Below are 14,477 nucleotides of genomic sequence, written 5' to 3' on the forward strand. Positions count from 1 at the left end.
CCTGTGCCACGTGCTTGTCAGGTTGTCCATCTTTTGTCTCGGGATTCATCTATGGGCTCTCACTTCACTAGATACTCCCCTTATTCCCCCCTCATTCTCCACACCCACCCCCCACCCCCCACCCCGAAAAAATAAAGGTGTGTTTTGTTTTTTTAACAGCACCATTACACGGCTTTATTTTAATTGAGTTGATGCTCCTTAATCGAGTGGTAGAGCTGATGAAAAAGTTAGCTCTGCAAGAAGAGCTACAGACATTTTTTTCTCTGCCCTCTTGTTGCTTGTGTGTCCGGCTGGCTACTGCTCATAGAAACTTCCTGTGCACCACCAGGGCTCAACAGCCCAGCAAACGCTACCCTGCCAGAACTACTTTATCATTCTCAGTCACATACCTTACTAACTCACACCACCGTGTTAAAGCTCAGCAAGCACCAGAGCTGATGTGAAGGTGGAGGTGGATCTGCACTTAGAGAGCATGAAGCAGAGGCTCCAGGGGAACAGAAGAAACAAGATCTGCCCTTTTTTTTTAAAGCAGTGAGTACTTCATGTCAGGCATCACTGTATTGTTCCAGAATTAATTGTTTCTGAGAACTGTGTAGATGGTGGTCCTCAAGAACTAAGCAGTAGCTGTATGCAGTAATTCTATCTTAGTTAAAACCATAAGTTTTTGTTAATGTCAGAATGAGATAGTTTTGATTAATATCTTTGCTTAAAGCATAAACATTTCCCCCTTTCATCCTAACAAAGGAACACAAGTAACTTTTTGTGAGTTTCTGGTTGCTTGGGCAGATTGGTGTTTATTCTGATCACAGGAATCCGGAGGTTATGATGCTAATATAAATATGTTTATATTGTGTTTAAATGTTTCATAAAATAATTGAGCTGAAAAACAGCTGGGAAGGCTCTTTTGGGCAGTCTTTTACATAAGGCACTTGACAGATTGTTTTTTATTTTTATTTGGTTTTGGGAAGGTCTTAATCTTTCTCAAAAACAAAACATTAAAATGAGTGCTTCCACATCCAAGGAAGGCTTATATCCTCCCCCCTGCTAGATTTAAGGTTAGGACTGTTCCCACTTCTTACACTTAAGCTGTGGAGGGAGGTGCTGCACGAAGCTGCTGTGTAAGTTATGCCACTGTTTGCTGGAGGATTTTTTTGCCCATGCAGCTACTTCTGTAACAGGTCTTTGAAATAACATGGAATCTGTGCAAACCTGAAATCTCCCAGTGGAAAACTAGGTGAATTTGTAGATACCTCTTGACTAGACAGTACAGCTTTTGATGAGGACAATATTAGTCGTTTTGTAGCAAAGGTAATTGTTGCTTAGTGCAGAGCTTCTTTTCTTCATTTTTTTTCCCTTCCTAATATTTCCACTCTGGGGAAGATTATCTTTATAATCCTGCTTCAAACAGAATAGAAATAAGTAAACCCAGCGTTGATTCTTCTTAGTTTAATGGAATACTGCATAAATAGAAAATAAAGTACCTCTGCGATTCCTCTGGGCATGTGCACATGCATAAAGGAGTCTTCCTTTTAAGTAGAAGAATGCCAGCTCTGTGACTCCAAGCTAGGAGAATTAAGAAATAAAATGCAGTGAAAGCAAGCCAACAGCAAAGCCATGTAATTGTAGGTACCTTTTGTTAGATTAATACAGTCTGTTCTCAACTCTGTCCTCACTGTTTGGAGCACTTAATTTGATCACAGAGATGGTTCTTGTAATTGTGAATGCTGGTCAGAAATCTTCTGTATTACAATCCTGTATTCATCTCCCCTGGGATTGTTTTTCTGAAAGACATGAAAGATTTTAGAAGTATGAGTTGTTCTAGAGATGTTTATGAAAAATGTAGGGGTGCCAGAGAGAATCAGTCTGTCTCTCTCACATTTAACATATGGAAACTGTAAGAAATGTAACAAAACTGTACATTTTTTTCATGTATATGTAAACTGCTGGGATAAATTTGACAAATTCTACAGTTTTGCTGCCTGTCTCTGTACCTCTGTAACCCCTGCTGCTTCTTGGCCCTGTAGCTCACCTGCCTTTCCTGTGGCTGCTGGCTTTCTGGTGCTGGGAGAGACAAACACTACTTCCTGCTTTATACTTAAATGTGTTGATAGTTTTTGTGTTCTTTAAACTCTAAGGTAGATAACAGTACAAGTATGGTTTTCTGTGTACTGTTTCACATAAACTTGGTCTGGTTTCAGGGAGAGTACAGCTGGATAATTGCGTTCCAGCCTTTAGTGCACAGATAATAAAGCATCTGCTGAAGAGAAGTAGAGCTTTACATATAGCTAGAACAAATGTTGAGAGCCAAGGCAAGGTGCTGCATACAGTCTGAGGTTTCCTGAATGACTTGAAACAAGTTTTATTGGGAATTTTGCACTGACTGAGTTTTGGCTGTCAGGTCATGGGGGTAAACTTAAAATCATAGTAAAAATGAGGTGATGAGGTGAGTGGATATTGCCCACAACAAGGAATGCTCTAGACCTCTTCAAGAATTCCACTGAAATATCTGGTAAACCAAAGCCTGTTTAAGAAATTTTCCTTTTATCTTGTCATTGGCAATGTGTCCCGTTTGCATGTTGAATGTCATTTTCACTCCCGCCTTTCTTAACTAGTTTCCTGCCCTGAACTTGTTATGTATCTGCTATTTTCAGAGCTGCTGCTGGGTGGTGTGGTTTTTTTGTTGTTTGGTTTTTTTTGTTCTTTTGACAGCTATTGCACCAATAATATCTTTAACAAGAGCCCAAAAAAAATCTCCTTCTTTTACCTTCTTTTTTTAAATAAGAAGAATTTGTTTCCTCTGCCATGGGCAGGGCAAAGCTTCCTATCTCCATCTACACTGCCAACAAGAACAAGATGGAAATCTTGATGCCTATTAGAGAAATTGGATTAAGCTGAGTAGATCCTATTCCCAGAAATATCCTCACTCATTACAAGTCAATTTAGCAGGTTTGTATATGATGATTTCAAGTCAGAACCTGAAGCAGAGAACCCAGTGGTTTTCCATGTATCATGATTCAGGAAGCTTCTGTCATAAAACTCAGGGATGGCTTTGCTTGACGTCTTCCTTTTTATAACTTGTCCTCTGGGCTGTGCAAAAGAAAGCAATGAGAGCCCTGCACTGACAGTTGTACTGACTGAATAGCATATGCCTGCATAGTACTAGTCTTCCATCTCACAGCTGATAAAATCAATTTTCCCTCTGAAAAGGGTCCTATACAGAGTAATTGCCTAGATAAAGTGGTTACCACTTTTCAGAAAGAATTAACAGGATGAATTAGGATGAATAGTGGTGGTGTAGTGTTACCAGTATGATGGAGGGGAAGAACATACATTTCTACAGTGTTTAGGTAGGGACAGCAATCTCCAAGGCTAAATAAGATAAATGTTACTCTTCTCTCTTACCTACAAGTTCATGTACTTCCTGTCTATTAAAGTAGATGCTTGTTGTCACCTGTAAAAGGGAACACATTTGTAGCATGAGTTTCAATCACTAAGTATGCCATTTTTCAAAATGGTGTTGTAGAGGGACAGGAGCTCTTAGCAAATTTGATAGAATTAAAGAAAATGTCATGATTTTAATTAAAAGTATTGCTTTTGTGACTTGTGTAGGAAATAGCAATGCAATGACACTTAATTTCTAAGATTATATTTGCAATTGGACATAAATATGGCTATGTGGGGTGTTTTTTCCCTGTCTTCAGCCTAATCTTATTTAGACATTTCTCTCAGTACACTACAAATCATATGTCAGTCTACAAAATCAAAAGGCATCTCTATTCAAGTTTTGTTTACAGTAAAGGTTGTTAATCTGAGCTTCTACATAAGTCTTAAATCACTGTCTGCATTGTCTGGAAAAACTAACTCCACAAACAAACAGTGCTGCCTATCCTTTGTTGCATTTCTGCACCTTTTATTTCCAGCGTGTTCTTTCATCTGTAATCCTTTCCCCTCCATTAGATTCAGTGAATAGGGTTTTTTATAGACCTAAATCACAGCCTGTCTTTTATCTTTCTTTTCCATACTCTTTTTCAGCAAGAATTTAGACAAAATGTCTATACTATCTCTTATGTCTTGTCAAACTGTGTGTTGCAGACTACCCTAGGTGCTCCTGCTTTGGCAGGGGGGTTGGACCCAATGATCTCTGGAGGTCCCTTCCAACCTCTAATGTACTTTGATACTTCAGATCTATAAAAGTAATGGTAGGCAGGCTTTAATCTCACCTGCAAGGAAACTTAGAAGTCTGTGGGGCATTGTGCTGCTGTTGCATGCCACGCAGTCTTCTCAGTCATACCAAGGGAGAGTAGTTCAGCACAATTAGGTGCTCTGCTCAGTGTTGTAACTATTTACAATGAGTTAAGATACTGTGGAACTCAAGGAAGAGATGTTAAATGCTATACACTGTTTAAATGCTAATTTAAAATTCTTCCTGGACAAATCTCTTTTGCAGGCTTTATTTAGAGTGAGGGGGAGAAGTATGTCATTCTTCTTGTGTGTACCTTTTAAAGTGTGACTTTCTGCTAGTTTCAGGATTGTTTTGCAGGAAGGAATTGCAGTATCTTTGTGTACATGAACCACTTTGAATCCAAGCTGGTGATACTGTTGTGGAATGTAGAGAATATAAAGTATTTGCTTTCTTTTGTTTCATGTTAAATTCTACTTCCTATCTGAAGTTCTAGAGGTTGTTTGCTTTTTTTTTTTTTCTTCCAAACAGGATATAGCCTTTTTTCCTCTGGTCAACTCCATGTTACATTTAGCTAGCTTTCTGTTACATTATGTTAAACTCTTTGTTTTAATAAAACATTAAAACTGATAAGAGGGTGGGCACTGTCACAGCCTGACCTTGTAGCTGCTTTATTGTTTTCTAGTGATCTCATACTGCAAAATACTTATTCTTTCAGGCTTTTTCAGCCATGATTTAACTTGTTGGAGACATCAAAGATCATGATGTGACTTGTCTTTCCATTCTTTCTTTCTACATATAGTGCAGCTCTTCATTCTGAAGAGCAGTTTAGAGCAGGTTCTTCACCTGTATTGATTAAAGTCATGTGTTTATAACCATGGTGTCAATGTCTTGTTTGTTTCTTAAATTTACTTCAAACAGTTCCAATGTTTTTCACTCATATTTTCAAAACATTATTTTAATCATCATGCTACCTGGAAATTAAGTAGCTCAGCTGTGGTGACAGAAGGTATTCTTGATGTTTGTCATATTTTTTACTGGTTTTAATAAGCACCTGGTTAGTTTTGTGGAGTGTAATGCAGAGATACACTGAGACAAAAGAGCTGAAAAGTATCTTTCACAGGCTTGAAAGAGTTATTTGTGCTTTTTGCTTTAGGATATTTTTGATGTGTTCATGGGTTACATTTTGCTTGCTATTAGAAGTCTGTTGTTGTTTACCACTTTAAATGCACAGTACTTTGTAGGTAGTGACATTACTTCTCAGAAAAGCAAATCTGAAAAAGAGGGAAGCTGGAACATTGTTACTTCTGCAGAAATTTTTTAATTCTTATTCAAGGGCAGTTACTTTGTTAAATGAAATAAAATTGCTTTCTCTAATTCAGGTTACCAGAATTATGTATTGTGTCTGTAGGTTAACTGACAAAGAGGAAAATGCTGTTATACTAAGAGGGATTTGTGTGTTTTCATGCTCCTCCAAACCTGCTGGGCTGCTTATTTGAGACCCTTCTGGAAGACACCTGCTTGTTTGCAGAAACAGTTTCGCTAAGAATGCCAACAAAATGTTTATTATGACTACTTTTTAACTCTGTAATACAGAAAAATGTGATTATTGCTAGATAAAGCAAGTAGAATCATTAGATGTGACAAATGTCACAATGTTTTTGGGTGTTACCATGTTCCCTCCCCTCTCACCTCAAGTAAAACTATCATGTATTTCCTTTGTTGATTTTTAGGCATTCCAAAGGGATGTTCTTGCTGATTCAAGGCAACATAGTTCTGTCCAGGACTCTACACTGGGGATAAGGACATGGGACGACTCCTGCCAGATTCCAGATGGTTCATTGCAGCTAACATCTTGGTTGACAACTGTGAAAAAGAACTTGAGATTTTTTTATTTTATTGTTGTGGGAGACCACAATCCCCAAACTGTAGGACACATCAGGTACTAAATCAGATACTTGATTAGGCTTTTTCATGATCTTATTTAATCATTACTGTTTTCTATGAATGACTTATTCTTTGTTTCTTTCAAGAAATGGCAGAATTCTGTTTTTACATCTTGCACTGTGTATGGGTAGTAACAAAAAGTTGTATCTTATTTCTTAGGGGAAATTGGGGTGGTTCTGTTATATCTTTAATCATTAGAGTTATCTTTATAGTATTTAAAAGTATTATTATAAATTATAATTACTTATAATGGTTGTTATTACCATAATTACCAAAGCTGTCTTTTTATTGCTTTTGAGAGAGTACTTTATTTTTATTAAGACTAGCTTCACTACATTTAGTAGGTAAGATACTTCCTGCACTCAGAACTTGTCCATTTGTTGTCTGGCAACCAGGAAATTTAAGGGTTTTAATGAAATTTATGAAGGTTTGCACACTTAATGCGTTGTGATTTAATCCATCTTACACTGTTGGAAGTTAGTTTGCTTTGGAGAATCTGAATGCTCAGGTGTTTGTTTAAAAATAAAAGAGGGAAAATATGCAGGTGTTGTCCTATAGTATAGCTGTTAGTTCTCCTTTCTATAGATGTTTGTTGATTTAAGCCTTTTGACAAAAGTGGTTGAAAAGAAATTGATCACTCTTTCCCTCTGATAGAAGACAGGAAAACATATAACAGGAGGGGGAATGCTTTTTGCAGCAAAATCATGTTTCTTTTGGGTAGCTGTTTAGGTATGTAATTTTTCAACGTTATTTAAAATTACTCAGTGATCCACTTTTTCTTTGTCCTAAAGGTTCCATATTTCTTGTAGAAATTTAAAATAATCTTTTCTAATGAGGATGTCTGATATTCTTACTGTAAAAGATGAAAGTGATGCAATGAAGGGTTCAGAAGCTGAATTTAAAGGTACAGACCCAGTTGAAAACCTTATAAAATCAGGAAGTCAGGAGCAGATTCAAGTGGAAAAGGATGAAAATTGTCCTGACAGCAAAACCAATATGCCGGTAAGAAGCTTTTTCACTGTATTTTTCACTGGTGTGTCATGTTAAATGAGTCTCTGTCTTGTGCTTCCCACTTTCTCATGCTGCTCTTGTGTGTTTCTTTGGTACAGGTCAAGAAAACTTGACTGGAAGCAAGTAGGATAATTATTGCTTCCTCTCCACCTTCTCATTTATATTTCCTGCCCCACATCTCATTTATATTCATGTAAATGTGACTTAGCTGTTTTTGTTTGAATTAGCAGTTTTCATGGAAACCAATTTGTCCAAATTTCTGTTTCACTGAGTGCACGTGTGGAGTCTTTTCATTGTAGCAGAGCAAGGAGCAAACTCGGCAGTCAAACTTTTTGCTGTTGCTAATCATGGCAGAGCTTCAGAGACTGGACTGTGTTAAGAGTACAGTACATAGTAATAGTGTGGCATGACTGAAACACTGAACTGTTGAGTATTGCTTGCCTGAACTAAGCACTACAGCACAGCTCAGCATGTCTACCCTGTGTTGGGGTGACCAGACTAGGGCTCTTGAGCTGTGTGCAGTTCACAGATGGCTTAGGTGTAACTTTTACAGCAGAGCTGTACAGCAGAAGGCTGAAGTGATCAGATGTAGGTAATCCAGATCCCCAGATGTCAGAGGAATCAAATCAGCAGAGGTCTGGATCCTGCCCTGCCCACCAGTAGGAGGTCCAACCTCTTTATCCCTACATCACAGGTGGAGTGAGCTGTCATCCTGTCTTGACTCCTAGTTAGTACTTTCTATATGTTCTCTTTTCCTCTGTTCTTCAGTGGATGACAGTTTTGATACATGCTTTATTTGGTATACAAGCTTAGGCAGTCCTCCTGCACACGCTAAGGAGATGATGCATGTAAATGAATGGCCTTAGCAAGGTGGGAGGTGTATCTACAAAGAAACTGTAGCAGAAATTTTGAGTGATAAGGAGGCAAGAGGAATACTATGAAAATATGTTAGAGAACACACCAATACAAATGGCTTAAGAATACATGGCAACAAATTTAATGCCTCTGAGGTGTAGTTGTGCAGTTAATGTTTTATGGTCAAGAATCCTGAAAGGTGGGTCTCTTTAACATGAGGCAAATCAACTAAATCCTGGCTGAGGCTGCCTACTTGGTAACTTAGATAAGGTGAGGAGTTAAGGAAAGCAACTGAACATTTTCTGGCACAACCTAAAAGATGGCAAATTTCTTAGCGAAAACACAGCAGCTTGTGTTTGACAAAACCCAGTCTTCTGAGGGAACTTCAATTTTGTGGATTAGTAATAAACTATTTTCTGGTAAAAATCCCATCTGGGATGTAGGGTGTGACAGTATTCTCTTCTGGGTTGCAAAAACAGGACAGTAGCTTATCAGATTCTGTTATTAAGAATTGAGTAAAGGTTATTTGGGGAGTAATTTTGTTCAAGACTGACAATTCAATATTCCACTGAGTGAAGTAAGTTCTATCGGTATGTTAAATTACTTCCAAATAAATCTTGTAGACCACTGTAATAACAATACCATTTCACACTTTAATAGCTGCAGGCTTTATTAAAGCTGGTGTCAGTGTAAAGAGATAATTTTATGGAAAAAAATAAATCATTAAAATAAAATACTTCTGTAACATAGGAGAAACAATTGCTATTGAAGATCTGATAGATGTTATAGCTGAGGTGGTAGTTGTTTGGTTTTCATTGAGCCTCAAAAAAAAATTAAGGTTTATTTCTTTTCATGCAGTTCAGTAACTTTGAAAAATCTCATTCACATTTTGTCATTCAACAAATTTTAGTGTGGAAAATTCTATGAGACTCAAGTGCAAGTCAGCTTTCCTCTGAACTAGTGCTGCTGTGTAGTCAGACCTAGTCCAGAGAAACAAATCTTTCAGTGCCATCAGTGGCTGTGGGGTTTGGCAAGGGGGTTGCTTGCTTCATTTTATTCTTGTACAGGAGTAATAGAAGACAGCTGAAATAATCATCTGGCATACACAAGATGAATTGAACAACTGTGTAGTGAAGGCTGTTTGATGGTGACAGCTTTATTGTCATCTTCATTTAGTGCTGATATGAGTGTTGTGTCCAAGAGTCTCCATCACAGTGTGTAACATTGCTGTTACACAAGTAGTATAATTAAAACCATGAGGTTTTAGGTTGAAGATACTCATTTCCAGTCTGGGAAGAAGACAGTTAATTACAAAGTATATCCTTGTTCATGGAAGCCCTTTGCAACAGTTGGGGTCAGTGGAAGTTAATGTCACCTGTACTGTGGTAGCTGCTAGTTGAAATGTGTCATACATTTGAGGCCTTTTCACTGGTAGCATGTTTTATGCTATAACAAAATCCAAAAATTTTGGTCTGTCCATCGGAAACAAAATTTCTGGGAATGGCAAAGTAGTTACCAAGTTCTAAACTTGATGATGAAATAGTGTGACCAGTGAAATGTTACTAGGTGTGCTTCATTTGTTCCTGTAGTGGTGGGAAGAATAGCAAAGAATTTGCTGAGAAATATTAGAGAATATTATCAGAAGCTTACTGGAATTTTTGTTGTGTTCTTTTGTTTACTGGTTGAGTAGCTCACAGAGTGGCTTGTAGGTTTGGTTTGGCTTTCCAAGCAAGTAGTTAGTTGCTTGATAGGTTTTATACCTATGACCACGCTACAATAATATTCCTGAGTATAGTTATCACTTGATAGCTGTGTTCTTACTTACCCATTTCTTAGTTGGCTGTAAAGAATCACCATGATGGGTTTGAATTCAGGTATGTTTCTGGATCTCCACAGTCCCAGAAACTGGTCATTATATTTTGAAATCTAACTTACGGCTCTCAAGTGCAGATTCTTTTGGGATGTTGTGTATTAGTAACCTATTTGCTGTCACTACACTGTTGGAGGCACACCATGAACAAGAAAAGTATCTTAGTAGAGTCCATGGCTAGCACTCCCAGTTTCTTTAAGCAGTGCAAGAGCAAGGTCTGTAGCTTGCCTTTCTTACTATTCTTACTATAAGGACTGTTGTTAGAAAGTTAACATGTTGGAAAGTAGGGATAAAAAATTAAACATCCTGGGTTTATCTTGCAAGATAGTGCATTTTAGTCACTGTTAGGAAGATTCTTATTTAATTTTTAATAAGATCTCCATAGCAATTTACATTGGCAGAAAAAGAGATTTGTTCTTATTCAGGAATCCATAGTCTTGAATAATAAAGAAATATCTGCACTGAAAAAAGAATCATTAATAAGTAGATAGATGATCTTTGATGGGATGGTGATTTGCCAAGGCAGTAAAAGCCTGAGTAGAAAGAAAGCTGCATATTGCTACTTACCAGGAAAAAAACTTGGAAGCTGTGGAGAGTAAAACCAAAATAGTACCAACAACAATAAAAAAAGCCCCACAGAGGATGGAGACTGATGTACGAATGCAGGAGTTGTATGCATCCACTGTGTGATATGGGTGAGGTAAATGTAATACATTTGGATAATTCTGGTTTGGATTTCTGCTAATTAAGCAAATACCTCTGTCCTTTGGAGGAATTAATTTTTTTGCATTTGGCAACTGAGTATCTCTCTTTCTACAAGTTTCTTCCTTCCATACCAGCACAAACCTTTGTTTTCTGCCTCTGTTCCACAGCTTGAGTTCACAGAAGTCTTCCTTTGCCTCCTCCCCCGCTGCTTTGGTGGTCTTAGTAGAATTTACCTGTGTTGGTCTCCAAAATATGCAACTTAATACTTTTTAATAGGTAATAATCAGGCATATTGTGTTTAATTAATTCTGAGCTGTTGAGAATGGCTCTGTGCCCAGTGCTGAAACCATTTTTCCATCAGTCGTTCTCTATTGTGTCATGAAAATTACTGTCACTACTCACTGGTACTGGGCAGTGAGTAACCATAGACCATACTGTTCTTTCCTTCACTGTTACAAAGCTATCTGTAGTTATTAGGACTGTAGCCCTTAACTGGATTTTAAATCACGGCCTAATTTAGAAGGGGAAGGACTGAATGTCCTTAGAACAACCTTTTTCCCAAGTCTGTCAGGTCATTCTGGTTCTCCAAAATGCCCAAATGCTACTTCTCAATAAACCTTTCACACTTCTTAGTTTGCTATCTTGTACCTGACCTGTTTTTACCCAGTTTGTTTTAGGGAGCATAGTGCTGATAGAGGAAGGCATATAACATCTCCAGAGCTTTACTTGGCACTTATTATGTGTGATCTGTGGATGTAATTAGGAGAAAATAGAATAGGCAAATGCTCCTACTGGGTACGTATGATTATATGCATTTGGTAAACTCTTTCTTAATTCCCATTTGTAGGTGGAAATGAAGAATAGTAGTTGGTTTTAAAAGTTCTTGTTTTTAAAAGACAGCCCCCTAATTGTTATTTTCATTATGCAGTTATTTGGAATACTTGCTTTTAAATAGTCTTGAAATCGTGCCCATAATGACACTAAGTGGGGCATAAACTTATTTTTAATCTTGCTTTCATTAACACAGTGTTTTCTCAAGTCAGTAAAAGTCTTCCAGAGCTACAAACACAAAGAAATTGCTTAATTTGCAGTCACAAAGAACTGCATATTCTAAAGTAGCTATAATTATTTTTCACAAGTGCAGAACATAAAGATGATCTACAGGAGCAAAACTTAGCAAATGCAGAAAAATTAGAACAGAGATAGAACTGACAGATCTGGAGAGAGAGAAAATGTGGATTAACAGTTGATATATTATTTTTGTCCAAGAATGGAACTATGCCAAATTATTTTCACATTCTGTGAGTGCAGTTCCTGTTGGTATCACAGGACTTTGGATTTTGTATTTCCAGGTGGAGATCTGACATTGTAGGCCTTTTCTCACATTAGCTGTGCCTGTAGTCCAGCCATACCAGATCTATTCCTGTGCTTACCTGTCAAGTGCATGGTTTTTATTCCTTGCATCTAGAGGTGTATGTGCGGGCTTGTGTTTCAGTCATGCAGAAATCCAGGGAATCTACCCCAACAAAGGATTATTTGGCGGGGTAGTTGCTCCTAAATATGATGGGTGGCATACTTACCTCATGTGTGACTTGGAAGTTTGAATCATTTCAGTCAAGGGAGAATCTCCATCTTACAGTGACACCACAGTGTTAATTGTGTTGGTTTAGTCCCTAAAATCTGTCAGGTGCTCATGACATTCAGTGCTGTGGTGTTCAAATACCTTAATTTCCTATCTTAATTATTGTATATTGCTTCAATTAACTCACCATAGGTTGCAAACATCTATACTTTAAAGAAAAAAAAAAAAAGCGGCATAATTGGACAGTGTCAATAGGGTTGGCTTTTCCAATGTTGAAACACAACTTTAAATTCAACAAGGTAAATGGGAGATGAGATACAACCAGGGAAGGTTTAGGCTGGAGGTTAGGAAGAAGTTCTTCATAGAAAGAGTGATTGGCAATTGGAATGGGCTGCCCAGGGAGGTGGTGGAGTCACCATCACTGGAGGTGTTTAGGAAGAGACTTGATGGGCTGCTTGGTGCCATGCTTTAGTTGATTAGGTAGTGTTGGATGATAGGTTGGACTCGGTGGTCTCAAAGGTTTATTCAATTCTATTCTAAAAAAAACTTACCGTGATTGAAATCTGAAAAGCACATTAATTTTAAACATTCTTACTAAGAAATCAGATTTGACAGTAGGTTGTTTCCTTTTCAATATCTCAATTAAATTTCAGGGCATTTGCTTCACTTTATCTGGCATGAACAAACGTACCTAAGCTTAGCTGCAGTGGATTCCTGAGTCTTTACTGAGGTGAGGAGGAGATAAGTGCTTTGCACGGATCTTAATTAAATTTAATTATGATATAGTTCCTGCTTCCCAGCAACAGTGTCTTCTCTTGTCTTGATGGGGTTTTTTAAACCCCTCTTTAAAATAATTGAAATATGTCTTATCTAATTAGCCAGCAGTAACTTAGGTGTAAAGTTTTAGTCAGCAGCATTAGAAATGCTGTTTGGATAGTTTAAGATGTTTCATAGCTAATGTCCCCTCTTCTCCTCACACCCTCTAAAATGGAGAATCTCTCTCCAGTTACATACTGGCTTCAAGGCTTCCAAATTGCCCTAGTGTGGATTTTTTTTTTCTTATTGTTTTGACAGTGAGCTGAGGATTCCACTTGCAGTGCTCATTTGATTTGAAGTTTACACTACTTCACTGAACCTGCCTGATACAATAGATACGAGACTGGGAAATCATCCAGTTAATTTAAAGTTTAGTAGTTTGGTTTAACAGTAACTTTGCCAGGGGTGTGCATAGTGCCAGCTTTCAGTGTAGACAGAAAAAAATATTTTGCAGTTAATAGTAAAACTCAAAGTCTCTGTGTTGTTCCAGGTATGAGAACATTTGAACTGTCTTTGTTGCTCAAAATCCCAGCAGGCTTCCTTTGAAAAAATGATGAGCTCAGTTACTTTTCAGTGCTGCTATTTAAAATCCTGTTATATCGTGAAATGTGTTCAAATGAGCTCTCCTTCTGCTGCTCTTCAGCTAAACTGGCACAGTATCCAAAAAAGACATTTGGGACTTGAGGAAAATGAGAGAAATAGTAGTTCTGCCTTTACATGCTTGAACCCTTTACTGTAGGTTAGGCATTCTTTTTAGTAACGTGTATGTCCTACTAAGAAATTAAGGCACTTGATAGGCATCTGCTCCTAGGAGCCATGCGAGGGAGGGCTGTCTTCATGAAGTTTTCAAATGGAGCTTTTATTTAGTTTCTTTCTGAAGGAATGCTCCTTCCATGAAGCAGGAAATAGTGTCCACTAAACAGCATTTGAAATTCTATTACATTACATTACCAATATTACTTTTCCCTTTCAAATACTAGGACTGTGCTCAGTAAAACCAATTTAACAAACAGTTCTGTTAAAGGCCTGCCTATTGATCAGTTTTAGTTCTACAGTGAAGCCAATACTTAGATTGTTAGGCCACTACAAGTGCTTCTACTCCTGTGTAACTGTCACGGGGGCTTGAGTTAGCTGTAACAATGCTTCTAAGAAATTGTTAAACACTTGTGCTGATTCACTCAGGCATACTGCAGTGAAATTCTGGTAATGCTTTTTCTGAAAAGAAACAATAGTAATAGAAAGGATCTGGGACAAAAATTGGCCATTGTTGTGTTTTTAAATTCACATTCATAAAGCCTGCATGCTCTCCTTGTAGAGGTAGTGGTGTTTCCTTGGGGGTTTTGCTTTTGGGTTTTTGGTTGGTGTGGTGTTGTGGGGTTTTTTGCGCCGCCCCCCTTTTCCAGGTAGATTTCAGGAATAGGAAGAAAATGTGTAAAAACAGTGTCATGTTTCCAAGGAAATTAGGACATGAGAATTTAAACTGTAGGAGCTGGCTGAGAGAGTAAACTGGT

The 14,477-nt window shown here is 37.8% G+C and overlaps 1 protein-coding gene across 11 annotated transcripts in view; it reads left to right on the plus strand.

The window, feature by feature from the left end:
* Positions 1 to 6,034: 6,034 nt before the first annotated feature.
* The window catches only part of R3HDM1 (R3H domain containing 1), a 51,849-nt gene continuing 43,406 nt past the window's right edge, over positions 6,035 to 14,477 (plus strand). For all 11 annotated transcript variants that reach the window (XM_068139137.1, XM_068139143.1, XM_068139140.1 and 8 more), the window contains exons 1-2: positions 6,035 to 6,122; positions 6,919 to 7,129. In XM_068139137.1, the coding sequence (XP_067995238.1) occupies positions 6,959 to 7,129 (171 nt within the window). In that variant the 5' untranslated portion in view covers positions 6,035 to 6,122; positions 6,919 to 6,958. The remainder of the gene's footprint in view (positions 6,123 to 6,918; positions 7,130 to 14,477) is intronic.

The sequence above is a fragment of the Melanerpes formicivorus genome, unplaced genomic scaffold, assembly GCF_026170545.1.
Source record: "Melanerpes formicivorus ecotype bairdi unplaced genomic scaffold, bMelFor1.0.p_v2 SCAF_5, whole genome shotgun sequence".
NCBI lineage: Eukaryota > Metazoa > Chordata > Aves > Piciformes > Picidae > Melanerpes > Melanerpes formicivorus.